Source organism: Pecten maximus, chromosome 12, assembly GCF_902652985.1.
Source record: "Pecten maximus chromosome 12, xPecMax1.1, whole genome shotgun sequence".
In the NCBI taxonomy this organism is placed as follows: domain Eukaryota; kingdom Metazoa; phylum Mollusca; class Bivalvia; order Pectinida; family Pectinidae; genus Pecten; species Pecten maximus.
This window is the reverse complement of record NC_047026.1, coordinates 8,636,852-8,661,920: the sequence shown is the minus strand read 5'-3', so window position 1 is coordinate 8,661,920 and position 25,069 is coordinate 8,636,852. Positions and strand designations below refer to the sequence as shown.

Sequence of the window (25,069 nt, the reverse complement as noted above, 5' to 3'; positions counted from 1 at the left end):
TAGAAAAATGTAGGAGATATATCTCTGGACAAATTGACATACCGAAATAAGCAAAGGGCAATACCATTTGCGAAAAAAAAATTCCAGGGGGACATAACAACACAACTACATATCATGATTACAAAGCATTATACCAAGTTTCAAAAAGATTGGTCTATAAATGTAGGAGAGTTTATCTCGATACAGACAAGTTTATGTTGATGAGATGAGTAGATGGATGGACATGTACAGTGCCATACCATAATACTCATGTCAAATTTGACTGAGTATAGATATAGCCAAATTCAAATGTTTCTTGGGGAAACACAACTATATATATATATATATATATCATGGTAATTAAGCCAATGAAGTTTCAAAGAAATTGTTTTGAAAAATGTAGCAGGTGAATCTCTGGACATTAACTGAAGTTTATGTTGGACAGACAGTGGCTGTAATATACCATACTACTCCTGTCATGACGGGGCAAATAAACAAGAAAGTCACCAGATCACAGACAATCTACAACAACATAAACTCACTTGCCTTTCTGGTAGGTACTAAGCAAGAGGCCCAAAGGACCTGCATCACATTGATATTTTCAGTAATCACGGCAAAATACTCTCATTTAGTAAATATTTTCCTACTTTTTTGAGCCGCCTCTCAATCCCAGCAATGGTTCAAACCAAAGGTGAACGGAATCCTGTAGCTCTTAAAGAAGGAGAAGGATTTTAAAGTTTTTGCTATATTTCCCCTTTTGGGCCCCATCTCTCTGGTCTCGGGGGAACCACACACCTCATTTATAAAACATTGAATCTTCTCTTTGGTCAATAATTCTCCAGGCCAAATTCCATATAAATCCATTCAGTCCTTCTGTAATAGTTGTGATTTAAAAGATTGACCTCAGCTATTTCTCCTATTTCTGTCCGGCCCCAGGGGAGCCACACCCTCCTTTTATACGTTGGATTAATTCCTGTGCCTAGTGATGCTGCAGACCAAATTTCATCAAAATCCACTCAGTGGTTCAAGAAAAGTAGTGGTTTAAAGGAATCGTTGACAGGTGTCAGACAGATGGATGACAGCAGGATGTACGAGAGACGCTGTGCTATGTCATAACTTCACCGGTCCTTCAGACCAGATCAGGAGTTTAAAACAACAAAAAAGTCAACTTAAACGAATTAAGGCAAGCAGCATATTTATTTCAATGTACAGAAAAAAGGTTGTAAAACAACTCGGTGTAAGAAAAATAAATAAAAGACAGATTGTGCAAACCTAGAAAAAATAACTCTATAATATATATTGTTTTAATACATATATATCGATACATAACCTGTATCATGTGCTAATCACCCAGGACATACACTCAATCACAACCTAAAATGGTTTGACCATTTACTAAATACACAAAGAATACTTTAATAATCTACTGCGAGAAGAAACCAGCTATCTCTATTTCCATGTCTAAAATAAACCTTACTGATGGTGCTTATAACTTCTGACAAAATATTCCCGAGTTTTGTGTCTCTGGTAAATCACCTTGACTTGGCACAGATCCCACACGCTCATCACATCCTCTAGTATATCTCTGGGGAGTTATATCTATAAACAAGTAAATACAGAATGTGGGAGTACATGCATCCAAAATTTATTACATTTGTGCCTACATGTTCACTGCTCAAACAAATTACATGTTTTGATAAAAATATCATATTTTCTTACTAATACAATTATGATATTTTCTTACTAATAAAAATATCATATTTTCTTACTAATAAAAATATCATATTTTTTGTTTTACATGTACAATGTACTAAGAAAAATATGATATTTTTTGTTTTACTAATAAAAATATGATATTTTCTTACTAATAAGAATATGATATTTTCTTACTAATAAAATTATATTTTCTTACTAATAAAAATATCATATTTTTTGTTTTACACGTACAATGTACTTAGAAAAATATGATATCTTTTGTTTTACTAATAAAAATATGATATTTTCTTACTAATAAAAATATGATATTTTCTTACTAATAAGAATATCATATTTTCTTACTAATAAAAATATGATATTTTCTTACTAATAAGAATATCATATTTTCTTACCAATAAAAATATGATATTTTCTTTTTGTACTATTGGCTATGTAGAGGACAGTGGAATCATTTATCCAGTCTGGTGATGGCGCTAAGTGATATAACTGGGTCCCTTACCAGGAACTAGGAAATCACGGAGCAGTGCAAGGATATAAATAGCATATGGTCCCTTATACCTAGAGTTTAATTATACAAAAGTATATGACATGAAAATTGTCTAATCTATGGAACACCAAACATTGGTCAGAACACCAAACATTGGTCAGATTAACTCATATATATGACATTGGAGCATGTCGGTTAACTCGAGACTGGTTTCACTGAACACACATATCATAATACAGTACAATTTAGAAAATACTGTGTTGATATTGACAGAGGCTATACATTTCTATAATACATGTTAGGTCCATTAGCCAAACTGTAACATTATAGCCAAACTGTAACATTAACTTCAAAAGGTCAAATTCAAATTTTTCAACTTTTTAAATGCTAATATTCTTAGCTGGTTAAAAATTATAATACATGAATATTCATTGGTCACATTGTACTTCTATATTGGTCACGTTTATACCTGTTACGAGTTTGATTTGTCAAGTTGACATAGAATCTTAATTGGTGTGGTTACAAGATCAATATGGTTTGATATGATTATAACTATATGTTTTACCAGTGAAACAGGCATTATATATCAACTTACTTAACTTTATGTAATATTAACTTTATATAATATTAACATTATATAGTATTAACTTTATATAATATTAACATTATATAATATTAACTTTATATAATATCAATTTTTTATATAATATCACAATCAATGAATGACTGTGTTTTAAATACATAGACATAAATTTTATTATGATTGCATACTTTTAAGAGAAGTATCAAATGTGAATGCATGATTTTTATAATTGCCAATGAATATGATTTTAAAGAAACAATACTTATGTTGTTTTATATAGATGTATGTTGTAAATAAACAGACCCAAAGAAGTCACATTAATACACAAATTCATACAGAAATATATTCATGAAATTAAAATTAACAATCGGCAGTGAAAGTATACCTATATATATAAGAAAAAGAAAACTATCCTTGCAAAGGTGAATGTATAAAAAATAACAAAAAACAAGACTTTGCCGCTAGGCCTTTCTGCCCTCTCAGGCTTCTTCAGGCGGTGTGTATATATATATAATACAGTTGACATTGTGACTCAAATTTGATAATATCAATATTACACACTTTACCGCCGACATAAATAACCATTATCAGGGTGGTCTAGCTAGTACCACAGTGATAATCATAAAACCTTCAGGTGTCCGGGGCTCGACTCCCTGATCATATGTGAAAAGGTGTGGAGGTCACCTTCCCGACCATGTCGGTTTCTCTAATACTTGATCTGATCTCCTCCAACAGTTAGACCTTCCCTCTAGCCCTACACGTGTGATTGATATGTATTTTTATATAGCTTGTTGTGAAATAATTAGTTTACTGTTGTTTAACACTACACTGAATAATACAATCTGAATCGTACTTCTCTCTCAGAGACATACATGTATAAATCAACACTGTGTAAAAACTGTACATTGATCAGACATTTAGCCAGTGAAATGTACATACCGGTATCTATCAGTCGTCGGATACTCCTGGTCATTTAATTGCTCTACGCTACTACTAGTTTATCTCCGGGTGTAATTGACCATCGTTGATGAATGTAGCATGGTATAATTAATCGTGGTGAGTGGGTATTTATCCCGCTGAGGAGTGTAGTGTAGTGAAATCAACGATGGGTATCCAACGATGATATCTATCATACTCAAGTAAATGACTCATTAAGATTAATACAATTGGCTCTCAAAAATGTTTGAGACAACAATTAAGTAAGATTCAAATCAATTTAACTGAGAAATTAACTTGACAACACTGAAAATATCAAGGCAAGTGTTCACACTACTCAATACGACAAATGAAATGATAATTCAATCAGCTGGACATATGTATATGTAAAAGTATTTAATTTTAAAATAATCTTCACGTCATGGTCGCAATGTATAAAAGTTATAATACATATTGGTCCTATATTAATTTATATATATGGTCCTGAGTGGCCGGTTTCCCCAAAACAATACGAAAAACTTCACAAAAATGGAAACCAAAATTTCAACTTAAGGATATTTGCTATTGGTGGTCGGGTAGATGCACAATGGTTATACAACTTGCATTTCACCCAGGCGACCAGGGTTTGATTCCCTAATCACACATGAAAAGGTATGGGGTCACCTGCTCAATTTCTTGCCAAACAGTGGGGAAATTAAGATTTTAATTACAAGCACACATTTTGAAGTCATCTAGAGTAGCCTTATTGGAAAGAGATATGACGTTATGCGAGTCAATATAATTTTTCTCGGTAAATGTCACAATTAATTTTCACAGCTTTGACGTGACAGATAACATATCCTATCAATGACAGATCAGATATAATGAGGGAGACAAGTATTTACAAAGACAAAATTTCAATGACTTCCGGTCAACATATCTCAACATGTAACAAAATATAGATAAAATGTATTCCTCCTCACAATAGTTTTTATCACAGGAATTTCTTGAATGGTCAATTGTCCCAATCATAATACAATCAACTTATCACAGGGACTTGTCACAAACTCCATGTATACCCCAGTAATACTGTATAATATATAGTGGTGGGGATCACAGAAGTTGTTCTAAGTCCCTGTGGCAAGTCTCTGTACATTGGCAGTGATTTGGAGGACATAAGATCTTCTATCTAAAATTATTTCATTTATCCAGTGATTTTAGTACTAATCTATGTACCATATTTATCTGCCAATAAGCTTAATCTGTACGGTAATAAGCCCACTAACATATTTTGTACCAGGTAGTTCTAATAAGCCCACCCCTACACAGAGTTAAAGCTGGTGTTCCGGCACCCTGTGGTTTTACAGGAAAAATACATTAGTTGGTTTTTCTGGTTCAATCATCAATATGGAGCAAGCATTAAATAAATGCATTCCCATTAGTTAGCGTAGCCCAGAAATTCTTAACTAACCATCTACACAACACAAATATAAGAAGCACTGTTTAAATCTTTTGATCAGCATCATACTAGAAACAACAAAATACTGAATTAAGACAAATATACACAACAATGACACTTTTATATCTTATAAATTCTGTGAGTCATTTATGACTTTTCTTTAGAAATGGAAATGTGTTCTGGAGACACCCTGGAGACACCCTGGTGATATCTTGGAGGTAACCATGTGATGTTGGAGGTAACCATGTGATGTTGGAGGTAACCATGTGATGTTGGAGGTAACCATATGATGTTGGAGGTAACCATGTGATCTTGGAGGTAACCATGTGATCTTGGAGGTAACCTGGAGATCTTGGAGGTAACCATGTGATCTTGGAGGTAACCTGGAGATCTTGGAGGTAACCTGGAGATCTTGGAGGTAACCGTGTGATCTTGGAGGTAACCTGGAGATCTTGGAGGTAACCTGGAGATCTTGAAGGTAACCTGGAGATCTTGGAGGTAACCTGGAGATCTTGGAGGTAACCGTGTGATCTTGGAGGTAACCATGTGATCTTGGAGGTAACCTGGAGATCTTGGAGGTAACCTGGATATCTTGGAGGTAACCTGGATATCTTGGAGGTAACCTGGAGATCTTGGAGGTAACCTGGAGATCTTGAAGGTAACCATGTGATCTTGGAGGTAACCTGGAGACACCCTGGAGATATCTGGGATACCATTGAGACCTTGGAGGATTATTGAGGCCTTTGGGGATATCCTCAAATCCTGGGAATTACTTCAAACTCTCGAATACTAGATAAGTTGTTATGAACAGAAAGTATGGCTGATCACAGCTGGTTAGTCAGGGAGGATGGACCAGATATTTTCATGAATATTAAAAATTGATAGTAATCTTTGTAGATACTTAAATTTCCCCCCAAAAAATTGTATTCATCAATGGATGAACCATTTATGCCAGACAATGGCTCAAGTTTGTATGAACCATTTATGCCAAACAATGGCTCAAGTTTCACCGAGTCTACAATATTTTAAGGATGTGTGGTGCCTTACACAACATATACATTATTAACTTTAAAAAAAATATGCTGAAAACAATGAAATTCTTGTAACAATGATGTACTGATATTCTTCATGACAAGATTAGCTTCACTTTAGATTTTTTGAATAAGGAATAATGACCTTCAAAAATAATATTGTGTTTTTATGTCATTTGTGTTTAAATTATCTCCCTTGATTTTTAAACTGATTATGATCATGAAACTGAGGCAAATGAAAACTGTCTGACCATATCCATTCACGTATTTTCATATCAGTTTTCCTTATGTTATCGATCAAAATGTAATCATATATTAACTAAACAGACTAAACATGGTCCCAATCATCAATTTAACAACAGTAGTTTTACTAGTATCAACTTAATACGCCAGTAATTTATAAGGTAACATACACCCTTAAGTACATAACTTAATCAACATCAACAATTGAACTAAGGTAACATACATCCTTAAGTGTTTTATCCACTTTCAGTCTCACAGACATCAATAATAGTAAGGTAACATGCACCCTTAAGTGTTTTACATTCAGTCTCACTGACAACAAGTTACCAGGTTACGAAATAATCGACAAGGTAACATACACCCTTAAGTGTTTTAACAACATTCAGTCTCACTGACAACAAGTTACCAGGTAACTAAATAATCAGCAAGGTAATTTGCACCCTTAAGTGTTTTAACGACATTCAGTCTCACTGACAAGTTTCAAGGTAACAAAATAATCGGTATGGTAGGTAACATACATCCTTAAGTGTTTTAACGACATTCAGTCTCACTGACAAGTTTCAAGGTAACAAAATAATTGGTATGGTAGGTAACATACATCCTTAAGTGTTTTAACGACATTCAGTCTCACTGACAGGTTTCAAGGTAACAAAATAATTGGTATGGTAGGTAACATACATCCTCAAGTGTTTTAACGACATTCAGTCTCATTGAAATTATTGTTGAATAGTTAGTAAGGACCTTAAGTGATATACCTTCAGTCACACTGACATCAACAAGCTAACTGAATAATCAGAAAGGTAACATACACCCTTAAGTGTTAACTAAATACAAAAATCCTAACTAAAAACATTAGACCATCTTTAAGATATCATCATTGGGTGTGTTAGAGTAGAGAGGGGATTGCGGCGCGTCCACTTCCTGCGGTAGTGATATGAAGGGGATGTCCGAGTTGAGTCTGTTGATTGGTGGATAATATTGTCTGTAACACAGGTAGGCAATACCCATCCCTAGGACTGACCCCACACTCACATCTGTAAACAAAACAACAGTGATATTATCCCTAGGACTGACCCCACACTCACATCTGTAAACAAAACAACAAAGATATTACTCCTAGGACAGACCCCACACTCACATCTGTAAACAAAACAACAAAGATATTACTCCTAGGACTGACCCCACACTCACATCTGTAAACAAAACAACAGTGATATTTCTCCTAGGACTGACCCCACACTCACATCTGTAAACAAAACAACAAAGATATTACTCCTAGGACAGACCCCACACTCACATCTGTAAACAAAACAACAGTGATATTATCCCTAGGACAGACCCCACACTCACATCTGTAAACAAAACAACAAAGATATTACTCCTAGGACAGACCCCACACTCACATCTGTAAACAAAACAACAAAGATATTACTCCTAGGACAGACCCCACACTCACATCTGTAAACAAAACAACAGTGATATTATCCCTAGGACAGACCCCACACTCACATCTGTAAACAAAACAACAGTGATATTATCCCTAGGACTGACCCCACGCTCACATCTGTAAACAAAACAACAAAGATATTACTCCTAGGACAGACCCCACACTCACATCTGTAAACAAAACAACAAAGATATTATCCCTAGGACTGACCCCACACTCACATCTGTAAACAAAACAACAGTGATATTATCCCTAGGACTGACCCCACACTCACATCTGTAAACAAAACAACAAAGATATTACTCCTAGGACTGACCCCACACTCACATCTGTAAACAAAACAACAAAGATATTATCCCTAGGACTGACCCCACACTCACATCTGTAAACAAAACAACAGTGATATTATCCCTAGGACTGACCCCACGCTCACATCTGTAAACAAAACAACAAAGATATTACTCCTAGGACAGACCCCACACTCACATCTGTAAACAAAACAACAGTGATATTATCCCTAGGACTGACCCCACACTCACATCTGTAAACAAAACAACAAAGATATTATCCCTAGGATAGACCCCACACTCACATCTGTAAGCAAAACAACAGTGATATTATCCCTAGGACAGACCCCACGCTCACATCTGTAAACAAAACAACAAAGATATTACTCCTAGGACAGACCCCACACTCACATCTGTAAACAAAACAACAGTGATATTATCCCTAGGACTGACCCCACACTCACATCTGTAAACAAAACAACAGTGATATTATCCCTAGGATAGACCCCACACTCACATCTGTAAGCAAAACAACAGTGATATTATCCCTAGGACAGACCCCATGCTCACATCTGTAAACAAAACAACAGTGATATTATCCCTAGGACAGACCCCACACTCACATCTGTAAACAAAACAACAAAGATATTACTCCTAGGACTGACCCCACACTCACATCTGTAAACAAAACAACAGTGATATTACTCCTAGGACTGACCCCACACTCACATCTGTAAACAAAACAACAGTGATATTATCCCTAGGACTGACCCCACACTCACATCTGTAAACAAAACAACAGTGATATTATCCCTAGGACAGACCCCACACTCACATCTGTAAACAAAACAACAGTGATATTATCCCTAGGACAGACCCCACACTCACATCTGTAAACAAAACAACAGTGATATTACTCCTAGGACAGACCCCACACTCACATCTGTAAACAAAACAACAGTGATATTACTCCTAGGACTGACCCTACACTCACATCTGTAAACAAAACAACAGTGATATTATCCCTAGAACAGACCCCACACTCACATCTGTAAACAAAACAACAGTGATATTATCCCTAGGACTGACCCCACACTCACATCTGTAAACAAAACAACAGTGATATTATCCCTAGGACAGACCCCACACTCACATCTGTAAACAAACAACAGTGATATTATCCCTAGGACAGACCCCACACTCACATCTGTAAACAAAACAACAAAGATATTACTCCTAGGACAGACCTCACACTCACATCTGTAAACAAAACAACAAAGATATTACTCCTAGGACTGACCCCACACTCACATCTGTAAACAAAACAACAGTGATATTTCTCCTAGGACTGACCCCACACTCACATCTGTAAACAAAACAACAAAGATATTACTCCTAGGACAGACCCCACACTCACATCTGTAAACAAAACAACAGTGATATTATCCCTAGGACAGACCCCACACTCACATCTGTAAACAAAACAACAAAGATATTACTCCTAGGACAGACCCCACACTCACATCTGTAAACAAAACAACAGTGATATTATCCCTAGGACAGACCCCACACTCACATCTGTAAACAAAACAACAGTGATATTATCCCTAGGACTGACCCCACGCTCACATCTGTAAACAAAACAACAAAGATATTACTCCTAGGACAGACCCCACACTCACATCTGTAAACAAAACAACAAAGATATTATCCCTAGGACTGACCCCACACTCACATCTGTAAACAAAACAACAGTGATATTATCCCTAGGACTGACCCCACACTCACATCTGTAAACAAAACAACAAAGATATTACTCCTAGGACTGACCCCACACTCACATCTGTAAACAAAACAACAAAGATATTATCCCTAGGACTGACCCCACACTCACATCTGTAAACAAAACAACAGTGATATTATCCCTAGGACTGACCCCACGCTCACATCTGTAAACAAAACAACAAAGATATTACTCCTAGGACAGACCCCACACTCACATCTGTAAACAAAACAACAGTGATATTATCCCTAGGACTGACCCCACACTCACATCTGTAAACAAAACAACAAAGATATTATCCCTAGGATAGACCCCACACTCACATCTGTAAGCAAAACAACAGTGATATTATCCCTAGGACAGACCCCACGCTCACATCTGTAAACAAAACAACAAAGATATTACTCCTAGGACAGACCCCACACTCACATCTGTAAACAAAACAACAGTGATATTATCCCTAGGACTGACCCCACACTCACATCTGTAAACAAAACAACAGTGATATTATCCCTAGGATAGACCCCACACTCACATCTGTAAGCAAAACAACAGTGATATTATCCCTAGGACAGACCCCATGCTCACATCTGTAAACAAAACAACAGTGATATTATCCCTAGGACAGACCCCACACTCACATCTGTAAACAAAACAACAAAGATATTACTCCTAGGACTGACCCCACACTCACATCTGTAAACAAAACAACAGTGATATTACTCCTAGGACTGACCCCACACTCACATCTGTAAACAAAACAACAGTGATATTATCCCTAGGACTGACCCCACACTCACATCTGTAAACAAAACAACAGTGATATTATCCCTAGGACAGACCCCACACTCACATCTGTAAACAAAACAACAGTGATATTATCCCTAGGACAGACCCCACACTCACATCTGTAAACAAAACAACAGTGATATTACTCCTAGGACTGACCCTACACTCACATCTGTAAACAAAACAACAGTGATATTATCCCTAGAACAGACCCCACACTCACATCTGTAAACAAAACAACAGTGATATTATCCCTAGGACTGACCCCCACACTCACATCTGTAAACAAAACAACAGTGATATTATCCCTAGGACAGACCCCACACTCACATCTGTAAACAAAACAACAGTGATATTATCCCTAGGACAGACCCCACACTCACATCTGTAAACAAAACAACAAAGATATTACTCCTAGGACAGACCCCACACTCACATCTGTAAACAAAACAACAAAGATATTACTCCTAGGACTGACCCCACACTCACATCTGTAAACAAAACAACAGTGATATTTCTCCTAGGACTGACCCCACACTCACATCTGTAAACAAAACAACAAAGATATTACTCCTAGGACAGACCCCACACTCACATCTGTAAACAAAACAACAGTGATATTATCCCTAGGACAGACCCCACACTCACATCTGTAAACAAAACAACAAAGATATTACTCCTAGGACAGACCCCACACTCACATCTGTAAACAAAACAACAGTGATATTATCCCTAGGACAGACCCCCACACTCACATCTGTAAACAAAACAACAGTGATATTATCCCTAGGACTGACCCCACGCTCACATCTGTAAACAAAACAACAAAGATATTACTCCTAGGACAGACCCCACACTCACATCTGTAAACAAAACAACAAAGATATTATCCCTAGGACTGACCCCACACTCACATCTGTAAACAAAACAACAGTGATATTACTCCTAGGACTGACCCCACACTCACATCTGTAAACAAAACAACAGTGATATTACTCCTAGGACTGACCCCACACTCACATCTGTAAACAAAACAACAGTGATATTATCCCTAGGACAGACCCCACACTCACATCTGTAAACAAAACAACAGTGATATTATCCCTAGGACAGACCCCACACTCACATCTGTAAACAAAACAACAGTGATATTACTCCTAGGACAGACCCCACACTCACATCTGTAAACAAAACAACAGTGATATTACTCCTAGGACTGACCCCACACTCACATCTGTAAACAAAACAACAGTGATATTATCCCTAGAACAGACCCCACACTCACATCTGTAAACAAAACAACAGTGATATTATCCCTAGGACTGACCCCACACTCACATCTGTAAACAAAACAACAGTGATATTATCCCTAGGACAGACCCCACACTCACATCTGTAAACAAAACAACAGTGATATTATCCCTAGGACAGACCCCACACTCACATCTGTAAACAAAACAACAAAGATATTACTCCTAGGACAGACCCCACACTCACATCTGTAAACAAAACAACAAAGATATTACTCCTAGGACAGACCCCACACTCACATCTGTAAACAAAACAACAAAGATATTACTCCTAGGACAGACCCCACACTCACATCTGTAAACAAAACAACAGTGATATTATCCCTAGGACTGAACCCACACTCACATCTGTAAACAAAACAACAGTGATATTATCCCTAGGACAGACCCCACACTCACATCTGTAAACAAAACAACAAAGATATTACTCCTAGGACTGACCCCACACTCACATCTGTAAACAAAACAACAGTGATATTACTCCTAGGACTGACCCCACACTCACATCTGTAAACAAAACAACAGTGATATTATCCCTAGGACTGACCCCACACTCACATCTGTAAACAAAACAACAGTGATATTACTCCTAGGACAGACCCCACACTCACATCTGTAAACAAAACAACAGAAATTGTATTCCTAAAACTGACCCCACACTCACATCTGTAAACAAACAACAGTGATATTATCCCTAGGACTGACCCCACACTCACATCTGTAAACAAAACAACAGTGATATTATCCCTAGGACTGACCCCACACTCACATCTGCAAACAAAACAACAAAGATATTACTCCTAGGACTGACCCCACACTCACATCTGTAAACAAAACAACAGATATATTACTCCTAGGACAGACCCCACACTCACATCTGTAAACAAAACAACAAAGATATTATTCCTAGGACAGACCCCATGCTCACATCTGTAAACAAAACAACAGTGATATTATCCCTAGGACAGACCCCACACTCACATCTGTAAACAAAACAACAAAGATATTACTCCTAGGACTGACCCCACACTCACATCTGTAAACAAAACAACAGTGATATTACTCCTAGGACTGACCCCACACTCACATCTGTAAACAAAACAACAGTGATATTACTCCTAGGACTGACCCCACACTCACATCTGTAAACAAAACAACTGTGATATTATCCCTAGGACAGACCCCACACTCACATCTGTAAACAAAACAACAGTGATATTACTCCTAAGACTGACCCCACACTCACATCTGTAAACAAAACAACAGTGATATTATCCCTAGAACAGACCCCACACTCACATCTGTAAACAAAACAACAGTGATATTATCCCTAGGACTGACCCCACACTCACATCTGTAAACAAAACAACAGTGATATTATCCCTAGGACAGACCCCACACTCACATCTGTAAACAAAACAACAGTGATATTATCCCTAGGACAGACCCCACACTCACATCTGTAAACAAAACAACAAAGATATTACTCCTAGGACAGACCCCACACTCACATCTGTAAACAAAACAACAAAGATATTACTCCTAGGACTGACCCCACACTCACATCTGTAAACAAAACAACAGTGACATTTCTCCTAGGACTGACCCCACACTCACATCTGTAAACAAAACAACAAAGATATTACTCCTAGGACAGACCCCACACTCACATCTGTAAACAAAACAACAGTGATATTATCCCTAGGACAGACCCCACACTCACATCTGTAAACAAAACAACAAAGATATTACTCCTAGGACAGACCCCACACTCACATCTGTAAACAAAACAACAGTGATATTATCCCTAGGACAGACCCCACACTCACATCTGTAAACAAAACAACAGTGATATTATCCCTAGGACTGACCCCACGCTCACATCTGTAAACAAAACAACAAAGATATTACTCCTAGGACAGACCCCACACTCACATCTGTAAACAAAACAACAAAGATATTATCCCTAGGACTGACCCCACACTCACATCTGTAAACAAAACAACAGTGATATTATCCCTAGGACTGACCCCACACTCACATCTGTAAACAAAACAACAAAGATATTACTCCTAGGACTGACCCCACACTCACATCTGTAAACAAAACAACAAAGATATTATCCCTAGGATAGACCCCACACTCACATCTGTAAGCAAAACAACAGTGATATTATCCCTAGGACAGACCCCACGCTCACATCTGTAAACAAAACAACAAAGATATTACTCCTAGGACAGACCCCACACTCACATCTGTAAACAAAACAACAGTGATATTATCCCTAGGACTGACCCCACACTCACATCTGTAAACAAAACAACAGTGATATTATCCCTAGGATAGACCCCACACTCACATCTGTAAGCAAAACAACAGTGATATTATCCCTAGGACTGACCCCATGCTCACATCTGTAAACAAAACAACAGTGATATTATCCCTAGGACAGACCCCACACTCACATCTGTAAACAAAACAACAAAGATATTACTCCTAGGACTGACCCCACACTCACATCTGTAAACAAAACAACAGTGATATTACTCCTAGGACTGACCCCACACTCACATCTGTAAACAAAACAACAGTGATATTACTCCTAGGACTGACCCCACACTCACATCTGTAAACAAAACAACAGTGATATTATCCCTAGGACAGACCCCACACTCACATCTGTAAACAAAACAACAGTGATATTATCCCTAGGACAGACCCCACACTCACATCTGTAAACAAAACAACAGTGATATTACTCCTAGGACAGACCCCACACTCACATCTGTAAACAAAACAACAGTGATATTACTCCTAGGACAGACCCCACACTCACATCTGTAAACAAAACAACAGTGATATTATCCCTAGAACAGACCCCACACTCACATCTGTAAACAAAACAACAGTGATATTATCCCTAGGACTGACCCCACACTCACATCTGTAAACAAAACAACAGTGGTATTATCCCTAGGACAGACCCCACACTCACATCTGTAAACAAAACAACAGTGATATTATCCCTAGGACAGACCACACACTCACATCTGTAAACAAAACAACAAAGATATTACTCCTAGGACAGACCCCACACTCACATCTGTAAACAAAACAACAAAGATATTACTCCTAGGACAGACCCCACACTCACATCTGTAAACAAAACAACAGTGATATTATCCCTAGGACTGAACCCACACTCACATCTGTAAACAAAACAACAGTGATATTATCCCTAGAACTGAACCCACACTCACATCTGTAAACAAAACAACAGTGATATTATCCCTAGGACAGACCCCACACTCACATCTGTAAACAAAACAACAAAGATATTACTCCTAGGACTGACCCCACACTCACATCTGTAAACAAAACAACAGTGATATTACTCCTAGGACTGACCCCACACTCACATCTGTAAACAAAACAACAGTGACATTTCTCCTAGGACTGACCCCACGCTCACATCTGTAAACAAAACAACAAAGATATTACTCCTAGGACAGACCCCACACTCACATCTGTAAACAAAACAACAGTGATATTATCCCTAGGACTGACCCCACACTCACATCTGTAAACAAAACAACAGTGATATTATCCCTAGGATAGACCCCACACTCACATCTGTAAGCAAAACAACAGTGATATTATCCCTAGGACTGACCCCATGCTCACATCTGTAAACAAAACAACAGTGATATTATCCCTAGGACAGACCCCACACTCACATCTGTAAACAAAACAACAAAGATATTACTCCTAGGACTGACCCCACACTCACATCTGTAAACAAAACAACAGTGATATTACTCCTAGGACTGACCCCACACTCACATCTGTAAACAAAACAACAGTGATATTACTCCTAGGACTGACCCCACACTCACATCTGTAAACAAAACAACAGTGATATTATCCCTAGGACAGACCCCACACTCACATCTGTAAACAAAACAACAGTGATATTATCCCTAGGACAGACCCCACACTCACATCTGTAAACAAAACAACAGTGATATTACTCCTAGGACAGACCCCACACTCACATCTGTAAACAAAACAACAGTGATATTACTCCTAGGACTGACCCCACACTCACATCTGTAAACAAAACAACAGTGATATTATCCCTAGAACAGACCCCACACTCACATCTGTAAACAAAACAACAGTGATATTATCCCTAGGACTGACCCCACACTCACATCTGTAAACAAAACAACAGTGGTATTATCCCTAGGACAGACCCCACACTCACATCTGTAAACAAAACAACAGTGATATTATCCCTAGGACAGACCCCACACTCACATCTGTAAACAAAACAACAAAGATATTACTCCTAGGACAGACCCCACACTCACATCTGTAAACAAAACAACAAAGATATTACTCCTAGGACAGACCCCACACTCACATCTGTAAACAAAACAACAAAGATATTACTCCTAGGACAGACCCCACGCTCACATCTGTAAACAAAACAACAAAGATATTACTCCTAGGACAGACCCCACACTCACATCTGTAAACAAAACAACAGTGATATTATCCCTAGGACTGAACCCACACTCACATCTGTAAACAAAACAACAGTGATATTATCCCTAGAACTGAACCCACACTCACATCTGTAAACAAAACAACAGTGATATTATCCCTAGGACAGACCCCACACTCACATCTGTAAACAAAACAACAAAGATATTACTCCTAGGACTGACCCCACACTCACATCTGTAAACAAAACAACAGTGATATTACTCCTAGGACTGACCCCACACTCACATCTGTAAACAAAACAACAGTGATATTATCCCTAGGACTGACCCCACACTCACATCTGTAAACAAAACAACAGTGATATTACTCCTAGGACAGACCCCACACTCACATCTGTAAACAAAACAACAGAAATTGTATTCCTAAAACTGACCCCACACTCACATCTGTAAACAAACAACAGTGATATTATCCCTAGGACTGACCCCACACTCACATCTGTAAACAAAACAACAGTGATATTATCCCTAGGACTGACCCCACACTCACATCTGTAAACAAAACAACAAAGATATTACTCCTAGGACTGACCCCACACTCACATCTGTAAACAAAACAACAAAGATATTATTCCTAGGACAGACCCCACACTCACATCTGTAAACAAAACAACAGATATATTACTCCTAGGACTGACCCCACACTTACATCTGCAAACAAAACAACAAAGATATTACTCCTAGGACTGACCCCACACTCACATCTGTAAACAAAACAACAGATATATTACTCCTAGGACAGACCCCACACTCACATCTGTAAACAAAACAACAAAGATATTATTCCTAGGACAGACCCCACACTCACATCTGTAAACAAAACAAAAAAGATATTACTCCTATGACTGACCCCACACTCACATCTGTAAACAAAACAACAGGGATATTTATTTTTAGGTTTTCTGTGCAAGAACAGACTGTATACTGTGAACTCCCTAACAGCAGACGTCCTTTTATATAAAACAACTCAAGTCTTAATCAACACTTGGTAGATAAACCTGTTACACTACCCTTGTGGCTTTCCATAAATTCTATGATTACCATGTGACCCAATGACCTATAATCCAGCATGTGACCCAACAATTGACCTTTTGACCCTATGATGTACTTTGTGACCCCATAACCTACCAGTTGACCCCGTGTCCTACTTTGTGACCCCTTAACATACTTTTGGGTTAGAGTTAAGGTTACTCCATGACCTACTTCATGATTCGTGACTTATATTGTAACCCCTTGACCTATTTTGTGACTCACGTACGCCTTACATTGCGACACAATGACCTACCGGTACTTTGTGATTAACAACTTGATATTGTAACTTACCCTGCCAGTGATGGTGGTAGTCAGCAGTACGAGATACAGCGATCATAACAGGCCAAAGGAGGAGGCAGACCACACAACACACACGCCATGTCTGACCCCGTCCCACGACGACTGAAACACTGCAGCTTCCCCGCTACGTACAGGGCCAGAAATCCAAGGCTACTGAAGGCAACTGTAACATACACAGGCAACAGAAATTAAAACATGAGTTACTTTATGATTTTTAGCATGGTTCAACAGCCACTAGAACTCTAGAATAATAACATGAAAAGTGACTATGATGTACTCACATGAGGAGTGACCGCTGGGGAAACTTTTATACCCTTGTATTACATCCAGCTCATTTCCTGTGCATCGCAGCTCGTCGTTGAAATCACCCTCAGGAAAGCAGCGAGCCATGAAGTCTGGACGAGGCCTGTGTAGGAATGGATACACAACTCAATAATATCAGTATTATCCCGGCAACAGGATAACATAATCTTCTGTTGTTTTCCCGATTTTTTTTTCCAGAAATTAGCCTCTAAATTTTCCTTTAAAACATTAACTAAATAAATTATGACATGAAAAATAATCTATTTGGATATAATATTTCCTAACTTTTTTTTTTTTTTTAATTTTTATCTTCATCCTTGGATTTTATTGTCCTGAAATGATAACCTATTACAGAACAGAATAAAAAGGAACCATGCTTTTATGAATTCAGCAAGTTTATAAATTTAAGTGAGGTTGTCAAACTATATAAAATAAACAACTTTTCTGTGATACTATATCAACCATCCATTTTATGGCCTTCAGTTGTTTTGAAATCATTATGTATTTTAATCAAATTGTTGAATTATAGATCTCTGCAGTACTAACCTGCCCACACCTAGTTTGATACAGTTGGTGACCGACCCAGTGAGAAATACAGACAACGCTACACCTGTAATATCAAACATAATCTAGTGTCATTAGTAAATGATGTCATGTTTAAATTTAAATAAAATGTAAGATCATATTAAAAATTCACCTGGCTTAAACAGATAATTACATGCATAATTATATATATTATAAAGATTAAAAGCTGAAACGAAAAATGATTAAGAACCAACAAAGCTAGTCACAGTAAAATTCAACTTGATGTTTACCTGGTATTTGTTATACATGTATATTAACTAAAAATGTTGAAGACCAGTATCACATATTTACCCAGAAAAGCTTGCTTTAGATCGGTGATGTCCTTCTTCCACATATACATCACACCTATCACTACCATTGGCGCCCCAAATACTGTTCGCTGTAAGGAAAAGAGATATCAATGAAACTTTGAGGATAAAATTCGCTGTAAACACGAGAGATATCAATGGAACTTTTAGGATACAGTCGAGTGGAAACACGAGAGATATCATACACATAGTTAAACAAAATGGTGAAGACATGTTTGTTTGTTTGGTTAATCACATCCTGAACAGTTAGGGTTGTTTTGAAGTGGTTTTCCATGTAGTAGCAGGTGACTACCTCACTGAATAACATACAAGAGGTCAGACACATGCTATCATGACCAACTGAGGTAGAGGGTCTAGATAAGGGACACAACCATAACAGCCTATAATGGTTCCTATCTCAGCTTCCTGAGAACCACAAACCAACCCAGACTAGGATCGAAAACTCACCTCCAATATTTATCTGAAGTTACACTTGACTATACTCTGATTCCACTACAAGCTACAGTAACTCCACAAGGGAGAACAAATTTATAAACAATACAAATTTGTCACAGTTGTCTGTCAACAGGAGATACTTACCCATAAATATCTACTGGGGTAGTAACTTGGTGTCCGTGGGAACTGGTACAACCAGTACTCCTCCGGCTGGATCTTCCTCCGGAAAGGGACAGCATCATCGGAAATACTACACAACGACGAAAAGTGACTTATGGTAAACAACATACTGGTTAAATTATTCAACATTAAGCTATCCTATATTATCATTTAATATTACGAGACGATTTTGTGATATAAGGTTGTATCAGAGACACAGCCTGATATTTACATCTCTGGTTAGATAGCATAGAAATGGTACCAGTCACCACTAACTACTGTATATAACTCCTCATACAGAATATACTATTTCTTAGCTGTTTCCCAGTCTGGTTTATAAAATTGAACAGAATTTCCTTATCCTCTCCTCCTTATTCATCATCATCAGCAGATACGATAGACTGTTTTTTCTCCCTCCAACTTCCCAAGATACTAGTACATGTATATAGTTTAAATTGGCATATTACAGCATATACATAGAACAAAATAAACCTTTCATACATTACACTGTCTCAATATTGCAAAACATAAACCCAAGCGCACACGTGTATAAACTGCAGGTGTAAACTGTATTACACTTACTTTGGAAAAATAGCTGGCAGCAATTTGTCATTTCATTAACAAATTATATAATTAAATAATATGTTTGTAACCATATACGACCATGTGACATTTAGATATATCTACCGGTACGTAGTAAGATTATTTTTTTTACAAAAAGTTATCAACTACTTAATAGTATTACTTACTAAAAGAAAATTGCTAAGAAAATCCTCAGACCAATTTCAACTATAAGGGAGGTATGAAGTCTCAGGTTGGTTGTCATGGTTACAGCACTTTCTGTGACCTTGTCATCACCTGTCTTTATTCCACAAGGTCACAAGTATTACACAGACAGAGGTTGGTCACCGATCCATAGGTTCAGCTTAATTCAGATCTTTAAAAAGAAAAAAAAATGTATAAACATATTTTTCTAATTGCATGCTTAATCAGATAAAAACATCACAAAGTTCCTTGAAATTATAGATTTCTAAATAAACTTATATACACATAAATAAATAAATAAACATTTAAAGGATAAATATTCAGTAAACTAGAAAATGTCTGTAAGACCGAAATGCCCCTGCTGATGTCACTTGAAATCCCGAAACACGGTTTAGTGCTATGAAGATCACATTAGCCGTTTTTGAGATTAGCTACTTATATTGCATCAAGATGGGACGGGATGCATGTTGGGATGGGACGGGACAGGATGGGACGCAATGCTGACGGACATGCCCCATTTCTTGGTGGGGGCATAAAAAATGGTCTGAATTAATAAGAAACATCAGGTCTATTTTGAAAATTGAATCGTACCCAAATACTACCTAATCTTATTTCTACCTTATTAATAGAACTTTCAATTTTTACACAAAAAGTAAATTATCAATAAAACTTAATTATAAATATTTTCAAAAATATAATCAATTCTCAGAAGAAAAAGTTCCTGGCCAACTAAAATGGTATTAGTTACATAATTAATAGGAGGCTAGGAATATATTTTTCTTATCCTTGAAATTAAAACAAACGATTCAAGAAATTCCAAGAAGTTATGGTTTAATGTTCCAGTTCTACTGTACTAAATGTGAGGAAATTAGATAATTTTTGATACTGAGTAAAATCTGCGGCATATATAATTCTAATGTATTACACAGATCTGAAGACAAATATAATCTTTAACATTACATATGGTTTGGTTGTTACTATGCCGAAAAATCCTATCACTACATTTCGGGAGGATTCGTTTTTTAATTGGGCAACCTTAAGGTCCAGTTAATCACAGGCATTACTTGTACAACTGCCTGTGGTTTAAGTGCCATTTAACTATGATGTCATAATCATGTTATCATATGGCGATGTTTTCTATCTGAATTGTTCCATTAAAGTGACAAATTAATGGAAGGTAAACACAGGTTGCTAGCTTATACCTATAGTGGTTACAGCAGCGATATTATACTGCATTTGACTAAAGTTTGATGGTCCATGAGTAAATCCTCTCTACATAAGTTTCGATTCCCTCTTCAGTTACACTATTTAATTAATAATATGACTGTGATATAGCGCATGTCCACAATCATGTATATTGTCTTTGACAAACATTATGTATATAATGCCATGAACAATCAATATAATTACAAGAACATACAGGTTTTAATTAAAGTCAATAAATTGTTGGTAGCTCCACATTATTTATCAAAGGAATTGTCCCTACATATAATTAACTGTTTATTATATATGTTTATATTTAATAGTCATTAGATTGGAAACCATGTCATATTCTTCTCCTTTTTTAGGTTCAGTAAAGAAGAATAGCAAGAGATATACGAATATAAATTACAGATACAGTGAAACCTGTCTAATCCGACCAAAACTGTCACTCCCACATGGTGTTGGATTAGACAGGTTCCACTGTCTTCGAAATTCCTGTTGTGTCTCCCACAAAACAAGCATATAGTTTTCTTAACCTGCATGGTCTAACCAAATCACAACTGTATAATTGTATTATCATTTTAACATTAAAGTCTTTTCTATAAGCAGAGACATATAAGCTAATAATTTAACAAACTGTGTTTTCACATAATAGTCAAACGAGCATGCAGTGTTCTTTTTAACCTTAAATATCCTACCTAAAATGTATATGTCCTGTGCCGGTTAAAAAAAGGCAATTTATTTATTTTTTTATTAAAAGATTAAATAGAATTATTTAATAAAAAAATATAATTGAAAGAAAATGAGCTGACAGCTAGCTAGATGATAATCAACACCAGCAAAATTAAAATACAGTTGGTGAAAGAACAAGTTATGTAAAATAAGGTTTAGAAATATAGTTTTGCCATCGGCCTAAATGTAACTAACAGAGGCCACATTGACAAAGCGGAAATGCCTGCAGTCTAGGCCTAATTACCTGAACCACAGTGATTGCAATATATGCCAATATTAATTTACTATAAGTCAAAGCTGTTATTTATATTTGTTCAGCTGCAGACCTCTAAGGTCATCTTGTGTTTACAGTAAACATTTAAATTCCATTTACACTGTTCGCCACGGGGGATTGTCTTAAAGACGACGCCACACGTGTATGATTGTCCAAGCGTGAAACTGACCGTAGGTCAGCTTTGATCTCACCTGTGATGTGATATCCAATTTGTATCACTCGCTTGTATACAACGTGGATGTACATGCGGAAGCTCTCTTGACTTATATTAGAGTACAAATATACGAACGGCTCAGGCTAATATATGCGATAATTTAATAGTAAATAATATTTGATGAAAGATAAAATACACCCATAAGAGACATTATTCTGACTAAATATAAAATAGAAATTGCGAATTTAAAGTTTTATGAAACTTAGTTTACAAGTATATATCTTTAAATAAGTGTTATTATTAATAATTTCATTATTTATCGACTACTTTGTACTTACTTCCTCTGAGTGAAAAAAGTTCGACGACAGGTAGTAAAATGAAGCCATAATAAGTGTTTGTTTATATTCATATTCATGCGACTGTGTCAGCCTTAATCTTGACACGATGAAGCTATCCCCTAAGATAGTGACCGGAGCGTTACATTCACAGAACAAAGGTGCATGTGATTGGTAAGTTTCTTGGAAGTTGGGAATTTTTCATTGCAAATATTGCAGCAGCATCACCCCGCCCCCTGTCACATTAAAAAATAATTTACATTTTAGGTTGTTTTATTCAAAACTCATTTTGATATCCTCCTTCACTCATAAATAAATCGTATTCATTTAACCTTGAAGTTCATTATTCTTCAAATACATTTGTGAGAAAATGACATTAGATGATCATATAGATGAATGCATATGTCGGACTCCAGTTTCAGCAGTATTTGTAATATATTAGATTTAGGAAAAACATAATTCAGTTGTTAAAGAAATTTCTTTGAATTCTGTATTATTATTTTTTAATTTATTAGATTTAGAAATATTGATTAAACTAGGCCTGGTTCACTGATTCATCCTGTGTGCACTCTTTTGTCAGATGATAAATTAAACTCCTCTAGCAAGATCTCAATACAATCTTACATATTTAATAATCATACTGAAACATAGGAAATAATGTATCATGATTCAATGACTGAAGGTGTGTTGCTCATTGAGCGGGAACATGTCACCAACCAGTAAAATATATATATCTAGACTGTTTGGTTCAACTTATTAGGGTCCTGCTCAGAGTTTTAAATTTAAAACAAATTTTGAATCTGGTGTGGGATGCTCCAATACATATCAACTCTGTAACCTTTTATATGTACATAAAATATGAACATTAAAAGAATAGTGCGCTGTACATCATTGTTTGTTAAAGAAAAAAACTCTAGAAAAAATGTCCTTGAAACAGATCCTTTGGCCTTTTTTCATTAGCACATGTGAAAAGTGACATAAATATATATAAAATCTATTTATTTGGCCAGTGTCTCCTGTCACTTTAATATACCTCACCTGTAATACTGTACTATCTCACCTGTGTCCAGACACATCTATACTTGATTGTCTGTATCCATTGCTACCTTTAAGAAATTGTATCCCATCCAAGGTCAACTATGGTAAATCATATGACTCCATGCAGTTTCACATGTACATAGTATACATAATTACCTACATATCTATTTTTAAAGGTAACTTTTGGACTATGTTCAGAGAAATTTTAATGCCATTTCAAAATTTTTAAACTGCTATATAATGTGCAGTAAATACTGGTATACCAACATGTTTAATGTAAAAATTGGCAATGAGCTCGAGCATGATATGGACATTTTAAAAGCCTGGTATATATATATAAGTACATTATTACAGCTACAATAACGCCATTAGTTTGATGTACATACATGTAGGTATAATTGTATGTATACCTACAAATATCAGCACAGATTTTACCTGTGGCAGGTTTTAATTACAAATAATGTACAGGTATATATAATATAAGTGATATTTCTGGCTAGGCGATTGGGTGCCGTAGATCGTGAGTTCGAGGCCCGGTCAGGGCACGAGTCAAAAAGTTGTCTTCCTTCGTCATTTGTGTTTCTAAGCTATATCTATTTATTAGCACAATGTATCATATACACTATGTGTTGGTGATCCGAAGATAAAGATTTGAATTTCCTGTCGTAGTTGTACCGAGAGAAATATATATAATATATGTACAATTCGTATCCATGTATGTAAATACATTGTGATCCAGGTATTCTATATCATCTTATAGACGACTTCCACAATGATCATGTCAGGGTATCGGGCCGACCATCACTGCGCCATTGAAACGTTCTTTTTTAGAACGCCGATGTGGCG

The 25,069-nt window shown here is 36.7% G+C and overlaps 2 protein-coding genes across 2 annotated transcripts in view; one reads left to right on the top strand and one right to left on the bottom strand.

The window, feature by feature from the left end:
- Nucleotides 1–1,148: 1,148 nt before the first annotated feature.
- LOC117339146 (phospholipid phosphatase 5-like) lies at nucleotides 1,149–22,959 on the bottom strand. The gene is given in 9 exon segments (XM_033900565.1): nucleotides 1,149–7,447; nucleotides 17,924–18,026; nucleotides 18,028–18,095; nucleotides 18,214–18,338; nucleotides 18,782–18,845; nucleotides 19,112–19,199; nucleotides 19,708–19,813; nucleotides 20,472–20,659; nucleotides 22,888–22,959. Coding segments are annotated over 8 exon segments (813 nt in total). The 5' UTR covers nucleotides 20,549–20,659; nucleotides 22,888–22,959; the 3' UTR covers nucleotides 1,149–7,265.
- Nucleotides 22,960–23,192: 233 nt separating this feature from the next.
- The window catches only part of LOC117339087 (WD repeat-containing protein 11-like), a 33,942-nt gene continuing 32,065 nt past the window's right edge, over nucleotides 23,193–25,069 (top strand). Inside the window, 1 exon segment of the mRNA XM_033900467.1 lies at nucleotides 23,193–23,359. Within this exon segment, the coding sequence (XP_033756358.1) occupies nucleotides 23,295–23,359 (65 nt within the window). The 5' untranslated portion in view covers nucleotides 23,193–23,294.